This window comes from Emydura macquarii, unplaced genomic scaffold, assembly GCF_026122565.2.
Source record: "Emydura macquarii macquarii isolate MOO-44397 ecotype Brisbane River unplaced genomic scaffold, CSIRO-AGI_Emac_v2 contig_3451, whole genome shotgun sequence".
In the NCBI taxonomy this organism is placed as follows: Eukaryota; Metazoa; Chordata; order Testudines; family Chelidae; genus Emydura; species Emydura macquarii.
Window position 1 is genome coordinate 3,009,931 of NW_027133588.1, and position 21,821 is coordinate 3,031,751.

The following is a 21,821-nucleotide window of genomic DNA, read 5'->3' on the forward strand; positions in this document are numbered from 1 at the left end:
GTCCACTTTGCACATTTGAATAGGACCTAATGATTAGCGAGGAATTCTGGTAAGATCTGGACAGGAGGAAGACCAAGCAGAACAAAAATTCCATTAAACTAGTTCCTTTTTTTGAGTTACAAATTATGAAAAATGCTACTTTTTGTTCTTAATTGCTGCTTTTGATTCTTGTTTCTCTAAATTAACTACATTTTACAATACAGAAAGAAAGTTAGTGCCAGGATTTTCCATAGTTTTCCTTCATGCATTGAATTATTCTTATATTTGCTATAATTTACATTGTACATTTTAGCATTTGTCTTTTATTTCCTGTAGAAATTTGTATCTCTTAGTGATATCTTTTCTGAAATGTCTTCTTTTTTTTATTTTTAAATAAGCATATAGGCTTAAATTACCTCACAAGATCAGGCCCCTATTTCGTTTAATTGTGTTGGATTAAACATGGCCCAGATTGTGCCTTTGCATATGCATGTTTCCTTTATGTCAGTGGGAGTCCTTGTATTATTTGGTTGATTGGTCTTTCTTTCTGTCCTTTTTTCTTAGATAAAGGTAACCAGAATTTTGCATAGTATAAGTTCCTCCAGTTCACAGTTAGCAACTTTGTATATGGATCCTTACTGTTATTTTTATTTAATATTTTTTGATTCCCAACAATGTGCTGCACAGTATACAAAACACAACATAAAGACAGTCTCTGGCTATAAAGAATTTACAATATAAAAACAGACACAGATAAGACAGTAGGAGACCTAGGCTACGTTTATACTGACGGCGGCAAAATCACCGCTGCCAGGTCAATCTTTCAGGATCGATTGAGCGGTCAGTGAGACCTGCTCAATTGATCAGGAAGTCGACTGAGTAAGTCCACCCCCTCAGGTAGCGTAGCGCTGAGTCGATGGGAACACTGTTCCCGTTGGCTCAGTGCAGTGTAAACAGCGCACAGAAGGGAAGCAGAGCAGTCGACGTCAGTTACGCAAACTATTCTGTGTAGTTTGCGTAACTCCCATCAGCTGCCGCCGAATCGTGCGGTAAGTGTAAACCAGCCCTTAGAGAGTGATAGTGTTGCTTTTTTTTTTTTTAATATGCAGTGGGATTTGCCTTTTACTGGGCAAAAACACTGTGTTGCTGTTTATCTCTCTCAATATTGAACGTACAGCCATTAAAAGTGCAATATATTCTTCCTTTTTGTTCTTACCTGTATCACTTCATACTTAATGTACATTCACTTTCAAAAGTTCCTTATCTATCCACACACATAGTCTATCCAAGTTATGAACTATGCTGCACTTCTTCTTTCTATTGACTCTCACATTCTTACTTAGTATTATTAGCAAGTTTCATCACAATGCTGTTTGTTCTTTCTTCTAAATTTCCTAAATTAAATTAATTCCTAGTTTAAATAAAGGTTCCTAATTAATCCTAATATTAATCCTTTTTGCACTCAACTACTCACCTCCTTCCATCTTGGGAGATATTATTCCCAATTTCTTGTCTTCGATATCTAAGGAATTCTTTACTCACTCAGATAGGCCATTCCCTTAGTGAACTTGCTGACTTTATCAGATTAGCCTTTGGTATGTTACTGTATAAAAAGCTCTCTTAGGACCCAGTCCTGCCAGGTGGCAAGTACTCTCAGTTCTGACTGATTTCGTTGGGAGTCAAGGACAGATAGGGTTGGATCCTTAATAATTAGATAGTATTGGAGGAAGCTAAGGACATTATTTAATTCCATCTTACTTCTTTAACTCTATGAGGTATATCAGGTGTGATCATCTTTTTGAAAATCCATGCTAATTATTGACTAGCCTCAGTTAAACCATAACATTCTTGAAGTCTCACTAGGTAGTCTCTGGTTTTGGTTTCATTATGTCCCTCTCAGGTTTGTAGTTTTCTAGATTTTCATAAATCTCTTCTCAGATCTAAGTGTTACATTAGCCTCCCCCCAATCCAGTACCTCTTATGTTTCCATAGAGGTTTCAGATCAATTTGCCAATGGGTATCCTATCTCTTTCTCTTTTGGAATAGACACTGTGTGGGCCTAGATTTTTTAGCAGTCTACAGATCTTCTAATTTCATGGTCTCTTCTGCTGAGACCCTGATTTCTTCTTATATTTTTTCCTCCTGTGGGGAATTTGTCTTTTCTGAGCATCTGTCTTTTAACCTCTTTTGTGAACACATGAGGCAAAGGATATGTTTAATTTTTTAGTAAGGTCTACCTCTTCAGTTAATAAATTACTTTTTTCATCTCATAGAGCCTGTCTGTCTCCAGCACTGACCTCTTGTTCCTTATGCACTTGAAAAAATTGTGATTTATCTTAACCTGTTCATATCAATTTTATTTTCATTCTCTTCAGTATTTTTTTACAATTTTAATACACTGTACTTTGATGTGTGTTCTTTGCAGATTTTCTCTATAATTCATATTTTATATAATACTTCATAATGTAACTCTTTCTTACCCTTAATTAATCTTTGCACTTCTTTGTTCATCCACACTACCTTTTTTACTTCTAGTATATTTATTGCTAGATGACATGCACAACATTTGGGTGCACAATAATTTATCTTTCTGCAATTTCTCTTGCTTTTTGTTTACTTTCCATCAGTTGTTTTGTGCTATTTAATTTCAACAATCATTTCCCTTTTTATCTCATAATTCCATGTGCTAAAACAAGCTTATGGACATATATACACATACATATCAGTGTGGGGTGGGGCTGTATATATAAATATACACACACAAACCATATTGTAGGCATAGCTTGTAGCAACCCCTATTATCATTGATTGCCTGACACACCCAATTATAAGATCCTTTTTTCAATTGCTTATAACTGTGAAATACTTGAACCATTTGGGCTGAAATTTTCCATACCAGGTATCTGCCACACGGTGAATTGTTTAGGAAATTTCAGTTCAAATTGCTCAGCCATTTCCGAGAAAGTGGTATGGGAAAATATGTTGTTTTGACCATGTTAAAACATTCTGGCAATCTTTTCTTTGTGAAGTTCTGGTGCCCCCTTGCTTTGATGCAGGGACTTGAAATTTGGCAGGGGGGTGACCTTTTTATCAGATATGTGCCTTTAAAAAACTGTAAACTGCCCATGCTTTATAACAGCTTGCTAGAACTTTGCAGCTTAATTCTCTGAAGTTTCTAAATGCACTGGGCATGCTCCAGCCTGGGGCTACAGGGGGGCTGAGCAGGACATTCCCTGCAGTCACAGCTCTGCAGCTGCTGTGAACTGTGCCAGGGTTGGGCACCTGAACAGAGAGTAGAGGGACCTGTCTCTCCTGTACTCTCAAAGCCCTCTCAACTGACGGGCAGGCAGAGAGAAGGAGGAAGGTGCGTGAGTGGAAAGCAAAGGGGACGAGAGGCAGACCTGTGGGATTCTGGCATTTCCAAACTTTTGAGTGCTTGACTTTGAAACCTTAATAATGTTCTTTTAACATACTTTGTTAACATACATACGCGCACACATGCTCTCTCACACACATTATAGGTTATGTAGACTGACTCCCTTTTTAATTTCAATTCAGTCTTAATGTTATATATATCACTCTTAAAGGCATAAGACCTTTCCTCATCTTTACATCAGTGATTTTGTCCTTTTATGTTTCTCAGAATGAAGTCAACAATTGCTTACTTCCTTCTTTCCTTTTACATTTTAGGAACATAGAATTTGTCATGTCAAATCAGGCCATTGGTCTGTTTAATCAGAAATATTATCTTCTGTAATAGTTAATCCCTCATGATAGAGACAAAGCCATAGAAATCCAAAATGCACCTAGACACTTGTGCAGTGCTTAACATAAAGGGGCAAATTCCTTTCTGACTCCTGCAAATCTTCCCTCATCCTAAAGGATGAGAATTGTTTGTCATTATGTTAGCCTACATTGCTACAAATGATGTTAATACTTATCTAATTACCCAGCCCTTTATAAAATCCAGCCACAGTGTTTAACTCAATGACCTTCTGTGGCACTGCATTCCAAAGGTTGATTATACACAGCCTGTACTAGTATTTACATTTGTTAGTTCTATATAAAGATTTTATAGGCTAAATCACTCAGATACATTCTTCTTCACTGTATGAGTTCATTTAGTGTATCCTAGGTACTTGAAATATCTCATTACTATTTTTTCTTTTTACAACTCTTTTTGGGTTTGTTATTTTCTACAGATTGGTTATTTGAGAAGATATGTGTAGCACGTTTCTAGCCTACCTATTCTCTTTCACTTGAGCCCAGACAGGCTCCCAGCTGCCCTTAGTTTCTCTAAGGTCGTCTTGTTGTATGTAAACTTTACCAAGTTTTCTCTAACTCCCTGTCCAATATCCTATCCATTGGGTAATGCTGCCTCCTTAAACCATAGATGTACTATTAGACTATACTATTAAAGTTTCCCACAAGTAATGTAGGTCCCCCAGAAACCTCATGGCCACTAAATGTATACCACATATGTAGCATTCAAAGGGTTAATGCAGCTGCCCCTCTCTTTTCTTAGCCTAAATCTTTGGCTTTCTATTTTTAGCAATTAAACAACAGAAAGTAATTACTGCACTAAATACAGAGTCCCACCACCTGCCCATTTTATGTCATTCTCATTCTTTACTGTTCGTTAGTTTAATGTCTTAATTAGGTTAGGAAATTGACATTTCTCTTGCAAAATGCTGGTTTATGAACCAGTTTTGCAAATGAAATAATTTCCTAAATATACAAAAATCGTCATGAAATTTTTATGCCACTACAGGAATAGAATACTTGTGGTGGTGCACAAGTGTGGCACAGGTAACATAAAAGAGCAAAGCAAGTACTTTAGTCTTAAATCCCTTGTACTTAAATTTTATAATTAGTGCATTTTACAACTTTTTAAAGTCTGGTAGAATGTTCACTGATATAAATCTAAGAGGACAGCTGTAGGAGGAAGGCAAAACAAACAGTTGTCATAGATACCAGTGACCTCTAAAACTTTATTGTTCACATGTAACCCCGCCCTCTTCCCAAACAGGTTTTCAAAGAGTGTGAAATTTCAGGATGTTGTATTCTCCCCATATGTGAATGAGAGGGTGGGAGGTCTGCTTATTGATATTTTGTACTGCACTGACATCTGAAACGGACTGGGCCAAGCAGAAACATACCCCAGAGCTAAGGAGATACATGAGAATCAGACTAGGCTCTTCACCTGGGGCACTTTAAGGGATCTGGTTCTAACAGGGGAATGAAAGGCATGGTGACAGAGTAATTGTGCAATTAGGAAAAAGGAGAGGGCGTGTTTTAAACTGGCCACAAAAAGACAAATTAAATATTATTAATGAGAATCTTTCACCTCCTGGTTCCTTTATCACGTTTCCTTTTGTAGATATTTAAACTAAGATGTTTGACTAAAACAAAAGTTTCAGTGAAAATATTTGCGACTTTATGAAAGTTAATATGCACAGCATAAACACCACCAACTAACTGCCACACAGTCTGTGTACCACAAGAGGAGCTCGGCTGGGCGGAGATACTGGAACTACTCTACCAGGAGAAAAATGTCTAACTAAAATGGAAGAGAAGGGAAGGGAAATACTCCACTGTATGCTTCATTCCTGCGGGAGTAAGCCCATTAAGGAATGGCACAGACAGACTTGGAAGAGTTCCCTCCATTTCTTTTCTGTCAGAAGTATGATAGTTTACAGCGCATTGCATTGAGGTTGGGCAGTAAACAAAGGGGGAGGGGGAGGGAATCCTTAGAGTGCCAATAAGGATGTAGAGAATTCCCCTGGAGAAAAAGGAAGAATAACATGGCCAGAAAATGTGTACCTTTGATAACCATTTATCATTATTAGCTTCAGTTCATCTCCTGTTCATCCCTTTTCCTTCCTGCTCCTCAGAGATACCCTGCACTTAGCATTTTACACATCTAACTCCCCAGCTGTCTTTCTGGATTTAGCTGCCAATATTGGAGAGCATGTTTATGACCTGTATGATTCAGGTGAATTGCTTAGATCAGAAATCTAATACTTACAGCTTTTCACATTAAGTGGAACATTCACAGAAAACGAATTTACTTGAACAGTCAATATGAATGTAACTAATAATCTCCAATCTTTTTTTAATAAGGTTTTAAATGGTTTTTTAATACTTCAGTCAGACTTCCTACTTTATACACAATGTATTTTTATTCATAATTACTCATACTGTTTCCAGTAGCTGTCTGTCAGCAGGGTGAACTTTGGCAGAAAGTCTGGCTTCTGGCCCTGCAACTCTTGAGGGCGGGAGGGTTGAGAGCAAGGTGATATATCTGGGGAGCAGCACTTTGAATGGAGTTGAAAGAGGCAAAATGGCATCAGCTACAGCCAGAAAGGATGAGGTTGCAGTAACCAGGGCTGAGATGATCAGGGCTTGGACAAGATTTTTAGCGACCACAGTAAAAAAAAAAATCATCTAACAGTAGAAACTGTTACCTAATTGTTATTTGTTAGGCAGTTAGTTGTTGCCTATAAAAAAAAAAGAATATGCAGTAGTCGTTACTGGTTTATGTTGTAATAAGATTGCATCTGGATAACATCATCTCATTCTTGTGTTATTGTGTTCTGGGAAGTTTTTCTCTTCATGTTAAAAAAAATCATACTACTGCAAAAATATAGAGATTATTATAAATCATTTAACTATGGCAAAATTCCACTGTCCTGCTAAGAGTATGGTAAAATAAACATTTTCATTCATCTTACTTGTAAAATATAATAGAAATTACCCTAAGATAGACAGATCTCTTAACAGAAACTTCTGATAGCTATAGAGGGCCAAATCTAAGATTATTGCAACTTGAGCTACTTTATTTAACCTTTTATGTTCATATATTTGTGAATTCAAAACCTGCAGTTTGTACAAGTTGACATTGATAATGATAATACTAAAAAAAGGGGTCATTGAAACTGGCAGGGTGCCAATTTCATAATGCAATGTTTTTTCCCTCCACTTCTAGTTATGTGGTGAATATAGGATTGATAGACAAGTTATGCTGCTGTTTCCTCTCCGTCCAAGGTCCTGTTGATGACAATTCAAAAATAGCTACTTTTCTGCAAAATGCTACAGCAGTGTTACATGGAATGTGTCAATTCTGTTTTGCTGTCAATGGAAGGTAAGTGCTCTTGCTGTTATCATATCTGATTTGCTCTTTCACCTTTTCTTTAAGCATCTGAAAAGCAGCAACCTTTGTGACCACAAGCACATCCTTCTCATATGGAACTGAACATTCAAGGTGAAGTTATAGAGTAGAACTACTCTTAGTTGAACCAGGGTTGGTAAAGACGCTGGTATCAACAGTTCACTGTATCCACATTTTGACTGTATACTAATGTTCAGTTACCTGCAACCATCCCCGTAGTAAGTAATTTACCAGAATTGTAAATTTTATCTCCTTTATTCAATCATCATAATAAATGTTTTATCACTAGTAATTTTAAGTGTCCAGTCCTGAGGATTTCAAGGTATGTTTTATTATCCGCTAAACCCAACTGTTAAGTAATTTATTTCTTGGATAGTCTAATTCAGTCCTTGCCCTTTAAAATTCCACCTGTAAGAAGGGAGTTACTTTTTTATAGAAACTCATTCAGTGAAATTCATTCTGGAGGACAGAAGGAATTTTAAAGGGTCAGGATTGTACAGGGCATCCTTCGCTGTTTGAATAGGGAATTTTACTTGAAAATAAATACATTGGCCACATAATAAATAAAAAACTTCAAAAAACTGGACAATTCAATTTGAAGTTATACTTAAATCTTTTACAAGGGAGTGATGAAAGGAGCAAATCCTTGTTTTCCTTTATCATTGTAGAATATTTTTAAAACATTCGTGTTAACAGATGTCCTGCAATTATTTTTTTTAATGAGGGAAAATTAACTATAGAATGCAAACATAGATAAGGAAGAAGAGGAAAAGAAACCAACACTGATGCAGCAGGCACTTAACTGCTGAAAGGAAAAAGTAAGATTAGTCATGAAAAAAAACATGAGTCAGTAAAACACAAAATATGGAACAAAGCTCTAGGTGGCTGTAATTTCTGATAAGAAGGCATTCCAGGATCAAGAAAAAGGTTGTAACTGCAAATATGAATCCACAAACACCATCCGTACTTACAGAAATTTGTCTTCTAGCCTCCTGTAGGCTGCCAACTTGCTGTTTTGCAATTCCAACACAGCACTGCCAAAAGTCAAATAGATACTAAAGAATCACCCTTCTCTTAGCAGAAAAAAATGATTCTAGCAACAAGAATAAGTGACATACTATTTGGAATTTCTAAAACAGGCCTATCCTTCCAAATCTCAAATTAGTGGAGGGCTTTGCAAATACCTCTTTCAAGAAAATCTGTACCTTGCAGCAGATCCAGAACATCAGGGAAGGTACACACTGCTTCTACAATATCTCAACATTTATGTGATTTTTTTCTATTTTCATATGATGACAATGCTGTTGATTATCTCACAATGAACAGAGCATTTTAAATCAGCTATGACTCATTTGAGCATACAAGGGAACACGAAAGATAGGTTTTCAGATTTTTAACGACTGTCCTTGAGAGATCTGTTGACCTACACTCTTTGATCAAAAGTTACATAGAAAGCTGTTGGAGTGGTAGTTTAAATATATGTTTTTTCTTCACCCATTCCACTTTCATTAAAGAAATGAACCAAAGGTGTGATTCTGCCATCGTGGGTAATATCTAATTTCTCAAGTAGCCTCATTGATTTCAGTGGACTTCAAAGTAAGATCTACTCAACACAGATAAAAGGACAGAAATGAACCCCATATTTGCTTAGCTGTTAAACTTGGTACAGTACAATAATACGATATACAATGCACAACCTACTGCCACAGAAGCAATCACTTTAAATAATTCACAAACATTGCTTAGATTCAGGGTAAATGGTGACAGGACTTGAACAGCATAACCTACTCATTCTGTTTCCACTGTTTTTGATGGCCAAATACTGCTGTAAATGCTGAAGTACCATCTTGATAAACATGAATAAGAGTGAACAAGAAGCACACCCAGATCTGCACACATTGAAATAGGATTATCTGTCTAAATTCATTTCAGATTACTACTGGAAAAATGCATAAATGCTACCAGTTCTATGACACTGGAGTGTTGAGAGAGGTTTTGACAGTAGAGATATAATTGTAAAAAACTCTTATCATGGCTGCAAGAGTTACATAAAAGGATTGTAACATGAATGACAGAAGCTTCCATATAAAGACCACAATAATTATTCCTCCTCCCCCCCCCCCCCAGTTCATATAGTTAATTCCCACTACTTACTACTAATGGAAATTGTGTGTTTACCAAGGGAAAAATATATTTCTTTATTAAACACAGTAGGTCACAAGACAAGACATTAATAGCTGAAGTAGTAGAAAAGCCAATATGTGCCTAATATGCTGAAGAAATAAAGAACAATTCATCCATGAAAACCATATGACCTCTTAATGCAGCCAAGTTCAGGGGGATCTGTTATGATCTGCTGTGAAATTGCCAGTTGCACAAGTTTAATCTACCCTGGAATAATTTTAATTTGCTACTGAGATTGCTAATATTTGGAGGAGAGCAGCCTACATAGCTTCTACTCACAACAAGATAGTTCAATAGGTTGATAGGCATGGTCTGTTGGAGTAAAAACTAGATTGTGCAAGGGACCCCAGCTTTCTCATCCCAGCACTGACACTGACTTCTTGTGCAGTCTTCTTGAAGTCAGTTAACCTTTCTGCCTTAGTCTCTCCATCTGTAACATGAGGGTAGTAAAATCTACCTTCCTGCTTACTACCTCTCAAAGACATTTTGAAAAACTCAGATGTTTGCCAAAATGCATGCAAACCCTGCAATGACTGAGGGCTAGCAGCTTGCAGGCCTTTGACTTATTTGGATAATTGTCCCTTGAAACACCTTCTAAAATCTGATAGACAGCGTAGAGGTTGCAGCCAAGCAGCTGGCTTTGATCTGCTGTGAAATGGCCAGTTGCACAAGTTTAATCTGCCCTGATTTTAACTTGTTACTGAGATTGCTAATATTTGGGGGAAAGCAGTCTATTTGGCTTCCACCCACAACAGGGCCAGTTCAATAGCTGGTTCCAGTTCTGTATCAGGAGCTTGGTGGCAACCCAAAGATTTCCCTTCTCTTTTTAAATAAAATAAATCTTGTCCCCTCTCTCTCTGACACTAGCGCCGTGTGTCCAGTGAGACACCTGGACTTGATCAGTTGTAGACAAGTTGTCACAACAATGATAATAAATAGAGAAAAATCTCAAATAACTTAATATGAATCTGTACAGCAGGTGTTAGCTGAAACGTGTGATTCATATACAGTAAAAGTTTAACTTTGGGATATAAAAACAAAGATTACAGATTGTATTCCCATGGTAGACATTGTACAGTAAGATACAATAAAGGACACTCTCACTAATTTAGTAACATAAATTTGAGTAGTCTTAATTTTAGCACCATAAAAGTTTAGTTATTGAAATGAAGGAATCCATTCTGAACATATGATATAAACATACATTATAAAGAAAGAGTTATCTTTTTTTTACTTATTGGCAGGGTCTTAAAAATGATTTAACTTTGAAATTGATCTTACCTTTCAAATGTTAATATTTTGATACTGGCTCATAAATGTTTGATTGATTTTTTTAATTTAAGTTTTGCAGTGGATGTGATATCACACTTTCCAAAACATCCTATGCTACATATAAAAGATCAGCTGTTGAAAACATTAATAATTGTCTCAAATGTAAGGTCTCTTTTCTAATAATTAGGTACTATGGTCTGATCTCTTACACCATAGAAATCAATGGGAATGGGTTGGAAACTTCCTACTTGAGAGACTGCCGTTGTCCTCATGTCATACAATCTACTCTACAGAGCCTGCTTTGTTCAGCAGTGTGTAGAATGGTATTTTGGGAAGGTATGCAGTGGTACACAGAGTGCCGGGAAAGTCTTTTCCAGTTGTTGTACCATCTACAGCTACAGTGTGTCCCCCACAAATCCATGCAGAAATGATCCACACAACAACAAATTTACTGAGTCCTCTCCAACCTGTCGAATTCACACAATAATTCTGTGTGCTGGGGTACAGGGAACCTTCAAGGAGGCCTGCTCCTCCGAGCAATGTCCACACCATTTGTATGGATTCATAGCCTTCAAGGCCAGAAGGGACCATCGTGATCATTTAATCTGATCTCCTGCACATTGCAGGCCACACAGAACCTAACCAACCCACTCCTGCAATAGGCCCATAACCTCTGGCTGAGTTACTGAAGTCCTCAAATCTTGACTTAAACACTTCAAGTTACAGAGAACCCCCCATTTATTCCTGAATCCTGCCCCACTGCACTCCATCTAGCATGACCACAACAATTCCAGTCCAGTCAGGGTGATTTGGCGCTACAGATGGGGAGCAGTAAAAATGAGCCTATAGCAGAAGCATAGTTTGACTGCTATATTTGGGGCAGGGCAGCTCGTCATGCCAATGGGGCTGCACATGAGGGGGCAAATTCTGCGCCTACCCGAGATTTGCAGTTTGGAGGGGCAACACCCATCCCACCCTCCCCCAAACTATGCCCATGGCTTACAGTAGTTGCCTATTTGCATCCCTCTTTCACAGTCTCCAGGTCCTTCACTTCCAGAATCTTTTGTTGCTTTCCTGATGGGAGAATTCATATGGATGATAAATTAAGCGGAGGAGATGGCTTTCTCACTTAAATTATAACGGAAACTCCAGATTCAGTTATGTGTATCATGTACCAGTGTCTGAGGCCAGGCTTGGTTTCAGAATGTAAATGTGGGCCATCTTTTATGAGCTGCCTTTGGACACACTCCTATCTCCAGCCCAGATTTTAAAACAATAGATTTTTTTCCCCTGCTGTATTGTGCAGTCCTAAATAAAATACAGCAGTTTTGTTTTCTTGATAAATCAGACATTGTGCATTGACATTATATGTGATTTTCAGATGCTCTCTGCATTCTGTTTAGAAAAATCATGATCAATTTATCTTATTCATGGAAGTTGAAAAGCAATTATTGATCAATCCTGTCAATAGTTAACTAATATAGTAATTATAATGATAAAATACAAGATTTAATATATATTGGATGAAATTTGTGAACCGAGGTGCCTAAAGTTAGGCTCCTAGATATATATTTAGGTGTGTAAATATAAGTACTAAGCACCTGAAGCTCCTTTTGTCTTCAGTGGGGTTTGCTAGTGCTCAGCACTTTTGAAAATGAGGCTATCTAAACTTGGTGTCAAAAGATTTAGGAGCCTACTTCAAGGCATTTGTGTTAGAAAATTTTGGCCATTGTAATTATCATCTACTAGTTAACCTTGCTTTTCTCTTTGCTCCAGCTACCCTTAAGCAGAGTTGAAAGCCAAGTTAGCTTTAAAAACCTAAAACAAAACAGATTATTAAAGAGTCTTCTTTTTACTGAGTAACAGCTTTATTTTTATATAAATCTGTTCTTGGGGACCAAGCAATGTGTGCCCCTCTTGGAGGGTTTAGTGGTGTTCACTGATGATGGCCCTGCTTCCCAATACTTACTGTAATTGTAGGAGTTAAGATGTATTTTTAGGCCTTGAATTCTGCGCAGCAAAGGTGTGTCATGTTGTGCCTGTAAGTACAATACAGAAAATGATGAACAGGTCAGGGATCGCAGAAACACCTGATCCAGCATTAATAAAAACATTGCCGTGCTTCCTCAATTTATTCCTTCCTAGTAGCAGGAGTGAGTCCTAAGAAGGAAAACATGGAGCCAAGTTCTTCATGAGCATGCTGAGGATCATGCTCATGCCCATTTCTCCTCAGATGTGCTCATTCATCACCATGTTTCCTACCCCTTTTTTTATCCTGAATACCTGTGAGTAAGACTGAGTATACAAGAAGTTTAGCAGTAGCTCCATGCAGAAAACTATGGCTAACGCTTACAGTCATTTGTGACTATTAGTAGCCTCTGCTTACGTTCGCACTGCAATTTAACAGCTTGTCATACCAGGCCACGCACTGCATAAGGACTTGAAAGATCAAGGCCTGTGTTTAAAAATCAATGAAAAATCAGCTAGCCAAAGACTAGTAATTCTCTATGAACCCTTAATGATGAACTATATAACTGATGCAAGGGAAAGGAAGAAAATTCTTCAGATGGTAGTACACCATAAGAGCGAGTTGTATCCAATCTTGTTCTCATTAAAGAATGTAAAATAGACTAACAATAACAGACCCAATGATAAAATTTGGTTGTGCATTAGGAGGATATTGCAAATAAACCACACTCAAATCATCAAGCTTTTTGGAGCATCAGTTTATAGAGTATATCTGCCATTGCTTGATGTGAGAACTATTTACAAGCTCCCTTGCTAATGTCATGTAAAAATACTCTGTGACATCAATACAGAAGCTGTGTTACTGCTACTGAATCTTATTTCAAAAGAGAACTGGACAGCGTGTAAATCCTTGTCAGTGGCTAATGAACCTAGACTCTGAATTACAAGCTAGAACAGTGGTATACAGTAAATATATAGGATTTTGTCCAGGAAAATAGCAAATGTCAGATCACAGAAATACAAGGGAAGTAGGCTGGTTTTTCTGTTTTATTACAGTAATTAAGATAATGCCTGTTTTGGCTGCTGGATGTAAGCATTTTGCTAGAGTACTGGTTGTCCTGCTCTCCATTGCTAAGACAGAGCAAATTCAGCAAGTACTGTAAGCTACATCCAAGTAACTATGGCTTACTTAGAAGTGAAGTAACTAAAAGGGTTCATGACTGTACATACCATACAGTGAAGTGAGGCCTACCTTTATTATGTTAATTATAGCAGGTATAAAAGTATTATGTGCTTATTTATTTTTTCACCTCCTAATTTTTACGTATCTATTGAAATTAAATAATTTAGAAGAAAAGAGCTGTTGAACTGTAAATCCTAACATGAAAAGACAGGTTACGTCCTCACAGACTTTTTTTTAAAGTTACTACTTTATTTGACTACTGTTATTAATCGTGTGTGTATATGCAAACATTAAAATGCATCCCTCACACAAACCCATGGCTATTCTTTAGATTAGTTCATATTTTTAAATATGAACAATTTTCTCCTATAAATAAAAGCTTGCATAAATTGTTCTTTTGTACTGTTTGTGCTAGAGAGCAACAATATCAATAGTATTGTTATATAAACCAATATATTCTCCAATAAAAATTCCTGTAATCGTGCTGCAGCTAAATTTGTCAGTATTGACAAATAATTTGTTTCAAGTGATACAGTAGTTAACCTGTAAATATGCTGTCATGAGATTCGTGTAAATAGTCTGCTGTATGAACATAATTAGTATTTTTACATTCATACTTATTATTTTTTATAAGTGTCTCACCCAGTAATCCAAATTCTGTGGCCATTCATGGATCCCTTATGGCAGAGCCTGAGCTCTAATGGGTACCAGATTCACACAACACTAGTGTAGACTCCTTGGCTTTTCTTAAATTAAAAATAACACACCCACCATTTTTGGAGCTGTGGCTGCAGTTCAAATACTGACCTGTTTTTTCATGGTAATGATAGCTAAGAGATTTGCCCTTAATGATTATATTATGATAACCACTCTTCCAGACCTATACAAGGAGTGAACCTCCTTTAAACAGGCCATTCAAAGAGAACGTTGTACAAGGCCAAAACCAAAGAGCGTAAACAAGCAAAATAAAAGTTCCTTTTTTCCCATAAGTATGGGACTACTTGTGGAATAAGATGCTCTTCAATGGGAGTAAGAAAATCTGAATCTGGCCTCGTGTATGGTAACTGACACATAGTTACTTGCATTTTCATTTCTGAAGTTCAGCATGAGTTTTATTCAGAACTGGTGTGTAGTATGTATTACATTATATTGTCAAAATTTGATATTGGTTACTGACCCTATGGTGAGAAAATTGTGAGTATTGTAATTTTAGTGAGTAGGAAAGAAAAGATGCAATGACTTCCACAAATAACTCTTCCGCAGAGAGGCTGTGCTTGTTGGCAGAACCCTTATTTTCTGCTGTTTCATTGTTTTACATACTGACTTCACACCTAAAATACCTATGGCAAAATTGCACATTCTGCCCAAGTGCTTTTTAAAACTTTAATCTGTTGCTTGACAGTTACCATTGAGTTTGCTGTTAGACTTGACAAGATTTGAAACAGATTCAAAAGATTTTTGAAAACCTCTTACATGTAAGAGATTCACGGTTTTACTAGGTTGAACAAAATCACTCAAAGCAGCATATACAAAAGTTCATATTTTATTTTCCCTCATCGCATATCATTTGTTTTCACTTTAAAGCTCACCGCTGGTATGAATAAGGTCTTTTACTTTTCTATTGTAAACATCTAGGGTTAAAGTGATTATAACTGACAGTTAAAACCAACAGGAGCCAGTGGCCTGCTCATGTACAAATTATGTGTATTACAGGCAAAATCAAAAATAAACATTTCCAACAGTTCCTTCAGTTCCACATTAGTTTTTATGAGCCAAACACAGCAGACGGAGGGTTTTTTTTTTTTTTTTCACAGTTATGTCCTCTGGTGTAGTTGCAAAATGTACAGTCTTTTCTGTGAAAAAATGATGCTTGTGTTTTTGAACCACTTTTACATCTGATTTCTTTTAATATATATTTCTGATTGATTCACGTTTCCACAGTAGTACAAAATTGCAAAGGAATTGTATCCAGCTAAATAAGCTTTATCATATGAATTTGTTTAGAACTATTAATGGGATGGGAGATTAAAATAAATTAACATTAGCCTCAGGTAAAATTGATCAATCTTTTCATTGCAAATAGTAGCAAAAATTGCTGTGAGGCAGCATACATGGTATTCATATTTAGGTTATATTTTGGTAATGAATAGTTTTCAGCTGATCATTCTTCCATTTTATACCATTGAAAATGCTAAAACATCATTAAATTAAGAAATGTTAATAGCTGAAAGCAAGTATGCTATACTTTGGTACAAAGGGAAAGAGTATTTTAGTGACTTGAGTATTAACATATCTGAGTAACTATATACTCTATTGCAGAATAACTAACTGGCCAGCAAAAATAAAATTTTAAAGGCAAGAAGTTCCTAGGGAGCTGACTGACATAGAAAGCAAAGTTGTAAAATTCTTCATCCAGTGAGTCTGGGCTAAATCATGCCTTTCCACATGAAAGCCAGGAAAGTCCGCAAGCTCCCACACCATGGTCTGAGCAGAGGGCATGGCCATCTCAATCCAGGAGCGTCCCAAAAGCTCTCTGAATCAGTATTTCCTTTGGAGTGATACTCCAGTTGGTTCCTTGTCCACAGCTGGGCTAGCCTCTGCCCCCATGGGGGGATGGAAGTTATGGAGCAAGTATCTGCATAATATAATAATGCTGACAGATTTGAAATAAGATGGTACTACAGAGAGCAGCTCTCTCCTGGCTTCATTTAGCCACACTCACTTGAAAAACACCTGAAAAGCCCCAAAGTGAAGGTTCATGAAGGAGGATTTCACAATCAGAGAGGAGAAGTGATGTCATATTGGCTGATCAAAGTACTGCCTTCCCCCAAACAAAATTTGAGCCCTAACAAGTAGGTTTTCTACTCCTTTTATCCTCTTCATGAGAAGAAATAGAATGGATGTTCTAGCTGCAATTAGACTGAAATGTTTGTTTCATTTTTTTGTAGCAGGTAGGTGGCAACAAATCAGCATTTTCATCATTGTTTTGCCTTACTTCAATTTGCCTGTTGGTAAAGCTTTCAATGTGATAAATTACATTTTCAAAGAATTCAACACTAGTAGCTTTTTGAAACTGTTGATGGCAGGATTTCTTTAGTGTATTATTAGGACTCTCAGTTGGTTAGTAAAGTCAGTTGGTATTAAACAAACACAGGCCCCATTTTGGAACCTGTACAATAAACTCAAACACATTAGTCTCTAGCCAAGTCTCTGCAAGTGGCTGACCTCTAACTCTTATGGTCCTAATGGAAGTAGTTGAGTGCCAATTGACAATAGCAAACAGGAGTTTGTGTAACACTGCAGATGGTACCTATAGGTAAATAGACACTGTTTGCTTCTTTTTGATTTTACTGCATTTCATCTGAAGCTGGTTTGCTTTCAAAGATTTTATAATGTGATTGTGTAGCCTTGTGTGTACTTTGCACAAGATAGGTCAACTAAATGTGAGAAGGACTGGGGCACTAAAATCCTGGAGGTAAAGGAAAAATATTTTGTAATTTAGGCCTATTTTCAGAAACAGCCATGGACAGACTGCTAATAGAATATTAAAATAAGCTTTGTCTTCTTACAGCAATTTCAGAGAAAACCATTCTTATCACATATGATCTGATAAACTAAGAGCATCGGTGGTTATTCTGAGCAATCATGCAAATTTAAATACCTAAAAGATCATTTATCAAGTCATCCATGCAGCCCAAATCCTGCCTCCAGTTGCCAGTACAAGTAATTCAGCTGGACACTAGGGAATTCCAAGTGGGAAAGGACTCCTGGGAGGCCAGGGAGCAGGAATGGAGCCGATTTGAAGCCACTACTCCAGCCTAACGGTTGGAATAACATGCATGGCCCTTGCATCTCCCTCTGCTTCCCCTTTCCCTCTACTCCCAAGACACAGAAAATGTTTCAAGCAACGGATCCGCAGGCTGTGCCCTGCCCAGCACCTAAAGCATGACTTCTCACAGCCACCCTTAGGGCCCACACAGACCTTGTGTTTCTGCAGTGTAGGAGATTCACCCCTCTGCTCTAGTTCCTAACATTTGCTCCACTAGAGAAGTACACTAATTCTCCTGTGGTGGGATCCTTTGACTCTGGAGGAAAGTGGAAATTTAAGACATAAGAAAGAGGGCATTTCTTTTAGAAATAGCTTGCAAATCACATTGTACAATGACATACTGCACACAGATATATTGTTTTGAATACACTCCCAGAATTCCAACATTATCATTGCTACGGAATAGTTGTGAACTCGAAAATAACTGTGCGTATTGGCAGGGATTTCCCTTGCGAGGTCAGCAGCTACATTATTCTCCATCTTAGAAATTGATCAAGTAGAAAATAAGCTTTAGGAATGCTTTAACTGTACAGCTGCAGGAGCAAATTTCAGTTCCAAGGGGAAGTACAGTAACCCTCTCTAACAGCTGCTGAATGCTGCATTAGGAATTTTACATTTAGCCTCTTCACAGCGATAGAAGCTTAGACTTCCTGCTGTACAACAGTCAGACTTAAGGGAATGACATTAGGGGCCTTACTGAGTATGGTAGGTGGTCCCCTGATGTGCTAGTGTGGGGGCACGTTCTTTGAGTAGTATCCCTATGAGTGCTCCACTTCAGGTGTGCATGCATCTCTTGAGCCAGTGATCAGAGATTTCTAGCTAGCAGGGTGCCATGTGCACCCTATGCTTCCTTGTGGTGGACACTGAGATTATATAGGGTTGCACGGGCAAATCGCCCTCTGTTCTTTCTCTCCCACCTTGGTCCAAGACAGAACACTAATATGTTTGCCTAGAGCACTCTCAGCCTCTTTCTTTATCCCCTTTTTCAATCAAAGTTAATTTAATATTGTTGTTAGTGTTGTATAGTTATTAGTTTAGGTAGGAGGACTGTTTTCCCTCTCCTGGGAGTCTTGTGCTATCTTGGCGGGGTATGCCTGGCTTGCCAGGCTTCAAACATTGCCACTTTTGCACACCAGGAGGCTATAGCAGTGAGCCACGGATACCCCAAGTGTGTCCATTACCTAGGGGAGTCCCACAGCACTCCATTTGTTTAACCCTTAAGTCCAGGGCTAGGAAGAATAGGGAAATAAACTCATACTATTGGTGTTGGAACATTCCTGGCAAACACCCTTTCAGCCAGATCAGGAGACAACCCCTGCCCACATCTTTTCCCGGACAGATCCAGCACTCCATCAAGCTCAGGGCACACTTCTCCTAAGAAAGGGAAGCCTTTGGAGCACTGGGAAAACTTCCAAAAAGAGGAGCACAGAGTATATCTAAGGAATCAGCTCCAAAAAAGACATGGTCCCGTCATGGTCCTTGGTCTTCGAAGGTACCGTTGAGGCCACAGATTCTTCCTCCAGTACTGGTAGGCCCATGAAGAGCCAGAGCTCCAAGGAGAGAGAGCACAACTCCAATAGAGAGCCCATACACTGCACTAATAAGGAGATTATGCACAGGGTATCATCGCGCTCAGCCCCGTCATCAGCACTGTAGCATTCCATTCAGCCATTGTGCACCTAAACCCAACCATCAGTACCAATGAAAGCAGCTCAGCCGGGGGTGCCTGTACAAGTGGTACCCTCGGTACAGAACAAGCATCGGTGTTTGACAAACCCTGTGGTATCCTCATCGTTACTGGTACCATTGGCTTCAGCCACGGTAACCTTAGATATGGCGTATGTACTGGGATCCTTTTGGTACATCAGGAGTTCAAATACTCAAGGGATCTCTGTCTTGGATGAACCAAAGTCCCTGTCAGGTAGCAAGCAGTTCGTTGTACCAAGACCTTAGTCTCTGAGTGGGCACTCCATGGCACAGGACTCTCCTCCATTCTTGTTTCCTGCCTCCCTCCTTTCCTACCCAACCTCTTCTCTTCCTCTCCCCTGCAATGGGAGGATTGAAGGAAGAAGACTCCCGGTCCATCTCTTTGATTTCTGTTAGGGGTTTTCCTACATACCCTATTGGGAATCTGCCCTCGCACAGGGAGTACTTTGAGGCTTGTCAAGGACCAACTCTGTACTAGCCCCCGCTTCCTTATGGACCCCCACAGTGGCCATATTGGGATCCCAGGCTGCCTATCAGCAGCAATCCAGAAGACCACCAGTACCATCCCTTAGGGAGACTGGGGTTTCACATCCTCCCTCTACCTTTTCACGGCAAGAGGAGGCGTTTGAGGAGCTGGAGGCTAGGGCAGATGAGGAAGTCACCCCTGAGACACCCATTTCGTCATCGTCACTGGATGAGGCAGTTATATCTCCCCCTCTTTCCAACACCGACAAGTTCAGACAATTCCAGGACCTCATTAGAAGGGTGGCTGACATTCTGCAGATCCCTCTGGATCAAAGATCAGCAGCACAGGCTACTAAATATTTTGCAGTCAGCAATACCTTCCAGAGTGGCGCTGTCTATTAATGAGGCTATCCTGGATGTAAGACAGTATGGCAGACACTAGCCACTGTACCACCAATATACAAAAGAGCAGACAAGAAGTACTACATGCCACCTAAGGATTCGGACTTTTTATTTTCCCATACCCCACCTAACTCTCTTGTGGTGGATGCTTTGAATGAACGACGGAGACAGCACTTTTTGAGAACCACCCCCTATGATAAGGACCAAAAGCAACTGGATCTCTTTGGACAAAAGTCTTACTCATCTACAACCCTGCAGTTTCAGATCACAAACTACCAGGCAGTCCTGGCCAAATACAATTTAATCAATTACAACACACATTCAACCAGATCACAAGCACCATTTGCTGCATTTTTTAATCACATCTCAGCTTCTATCTGGTCTTCAATCCGTACATTTTCAAAGCATTACTTCCTGCTCCATGCCATTAGATCTGATGCTATACTTGGCTTTGCTGTACTATCTTCAGTTCTGAATCTCCTTCCTCCTTCTACGGATACTGCTCAGAAGTCACCTGAAGTGGAGTACCTATATATAGAGACGCTACTTGAAGAAGGAGGAAATGTCACTCACCCTGCACAGTATCTATAGTTTTTTTGAGGTGTGTCCCCTATGAGTGCTCCACCACCTGCACTCTTTCCCCTCTACCTCAGTTGTTCACTAGGAGATGAATGAGTAGAGAAGGAACTGAGGACGGTTCACCCACATACCTCTATATGTCAGGGTGGGTGCATGGCCCAGGTCAAACGAGCTCTGATAGCTAGAAATCTCTGATCAAGGGCTCAAGAGGCACTTGGGCACCTCAGGTGGAGCACCCATAGGGACACACACATCTTAGAACTACAGTTACTGCACAGGGTGGGCTACATTTCCTTCTCTGGCTGACTTGACTTCAGTCAGCTAAGAAATCATATTTAAGGATTAAAAGCACTAAGCGAGACTCCCTATTTGGCAGTTTCAGAAGTCAGGTAGGGCAGTGAAGAAAAAGGTCATCTGACTTAACCCTGAGATTACCTGGAAGACAGAATCAGTCCATCTCTCTATCCAAGGCCATCCTGGGAAGTCATTCCAAAGCTAGGGTCTAGTGACTCCTACAGGCTGCACAGTTCCCATTGAAAGAGAGACTGTCCTGAGAATTGGAACTAGCAGCGTGCAGGAGGTGGCCAGCTCATTTACATGAACTCCTTTATGAAAACTTCCTCACAGGTTTCACAGCACAAGTGCTAGCCATAGAGACAAAGTTTTGGCTTCTATATCATGCTGAACTTTCCACTGTCAGCCTATCATAAGGCCAGAATCTGTTGGATAGACTCTCAAGAGAGTCATCAGCCTGTTGATGTAAAACAACCTTCTATTGGTGATCAGCAGTAGCTGCTCCATGTTTAGTATGGCTGTATTACAGGTAAAGTTTTCTTTCCATTATAAACCTAAGGCTCAGACTCTCTACGCTCTGAACAATTCCCCTAAAATTTCACATGCCACATCTCATTCCATGCTACAAACAATTAGAAAAGGAGATCTGTGTTCTAGAGAGGGGTTCTGCTACCCACTGCAGCCTGAGTATATTGTTGTGCCAACATATGGAGACTGTAAAATCCCCTCAGAACCCTTTATCTGACTGGGGAAGAATTCCCCTGATTTAGACACTGTGGAAGATAGCC

The 21,821-nt window shown here is 38.9% G+C and overlaps 1 protein-coding gene across 1 annotated transcript in view; it reads left to right on the top strand.

Annotated features, from left to right (window-relative positions):
- Positions 1-21,821, top strand: part of SCAPER (S-phase cyclin A associated protein in the ER) — a 322,376-nt gene that overhangs the window by 246,771 nt on the left and 53,784 nt on the right. The window contains exon 27 of the mRNA XM_067534777.1: positions 6,968-7,123. Coding sequence (XP_067390878.1) covers positions 6,968-7,123 — 156 coding nt within the window. The remainder of the gene's footprint in view (positions 1-6,967; positions 7,124-21,821) is intronic.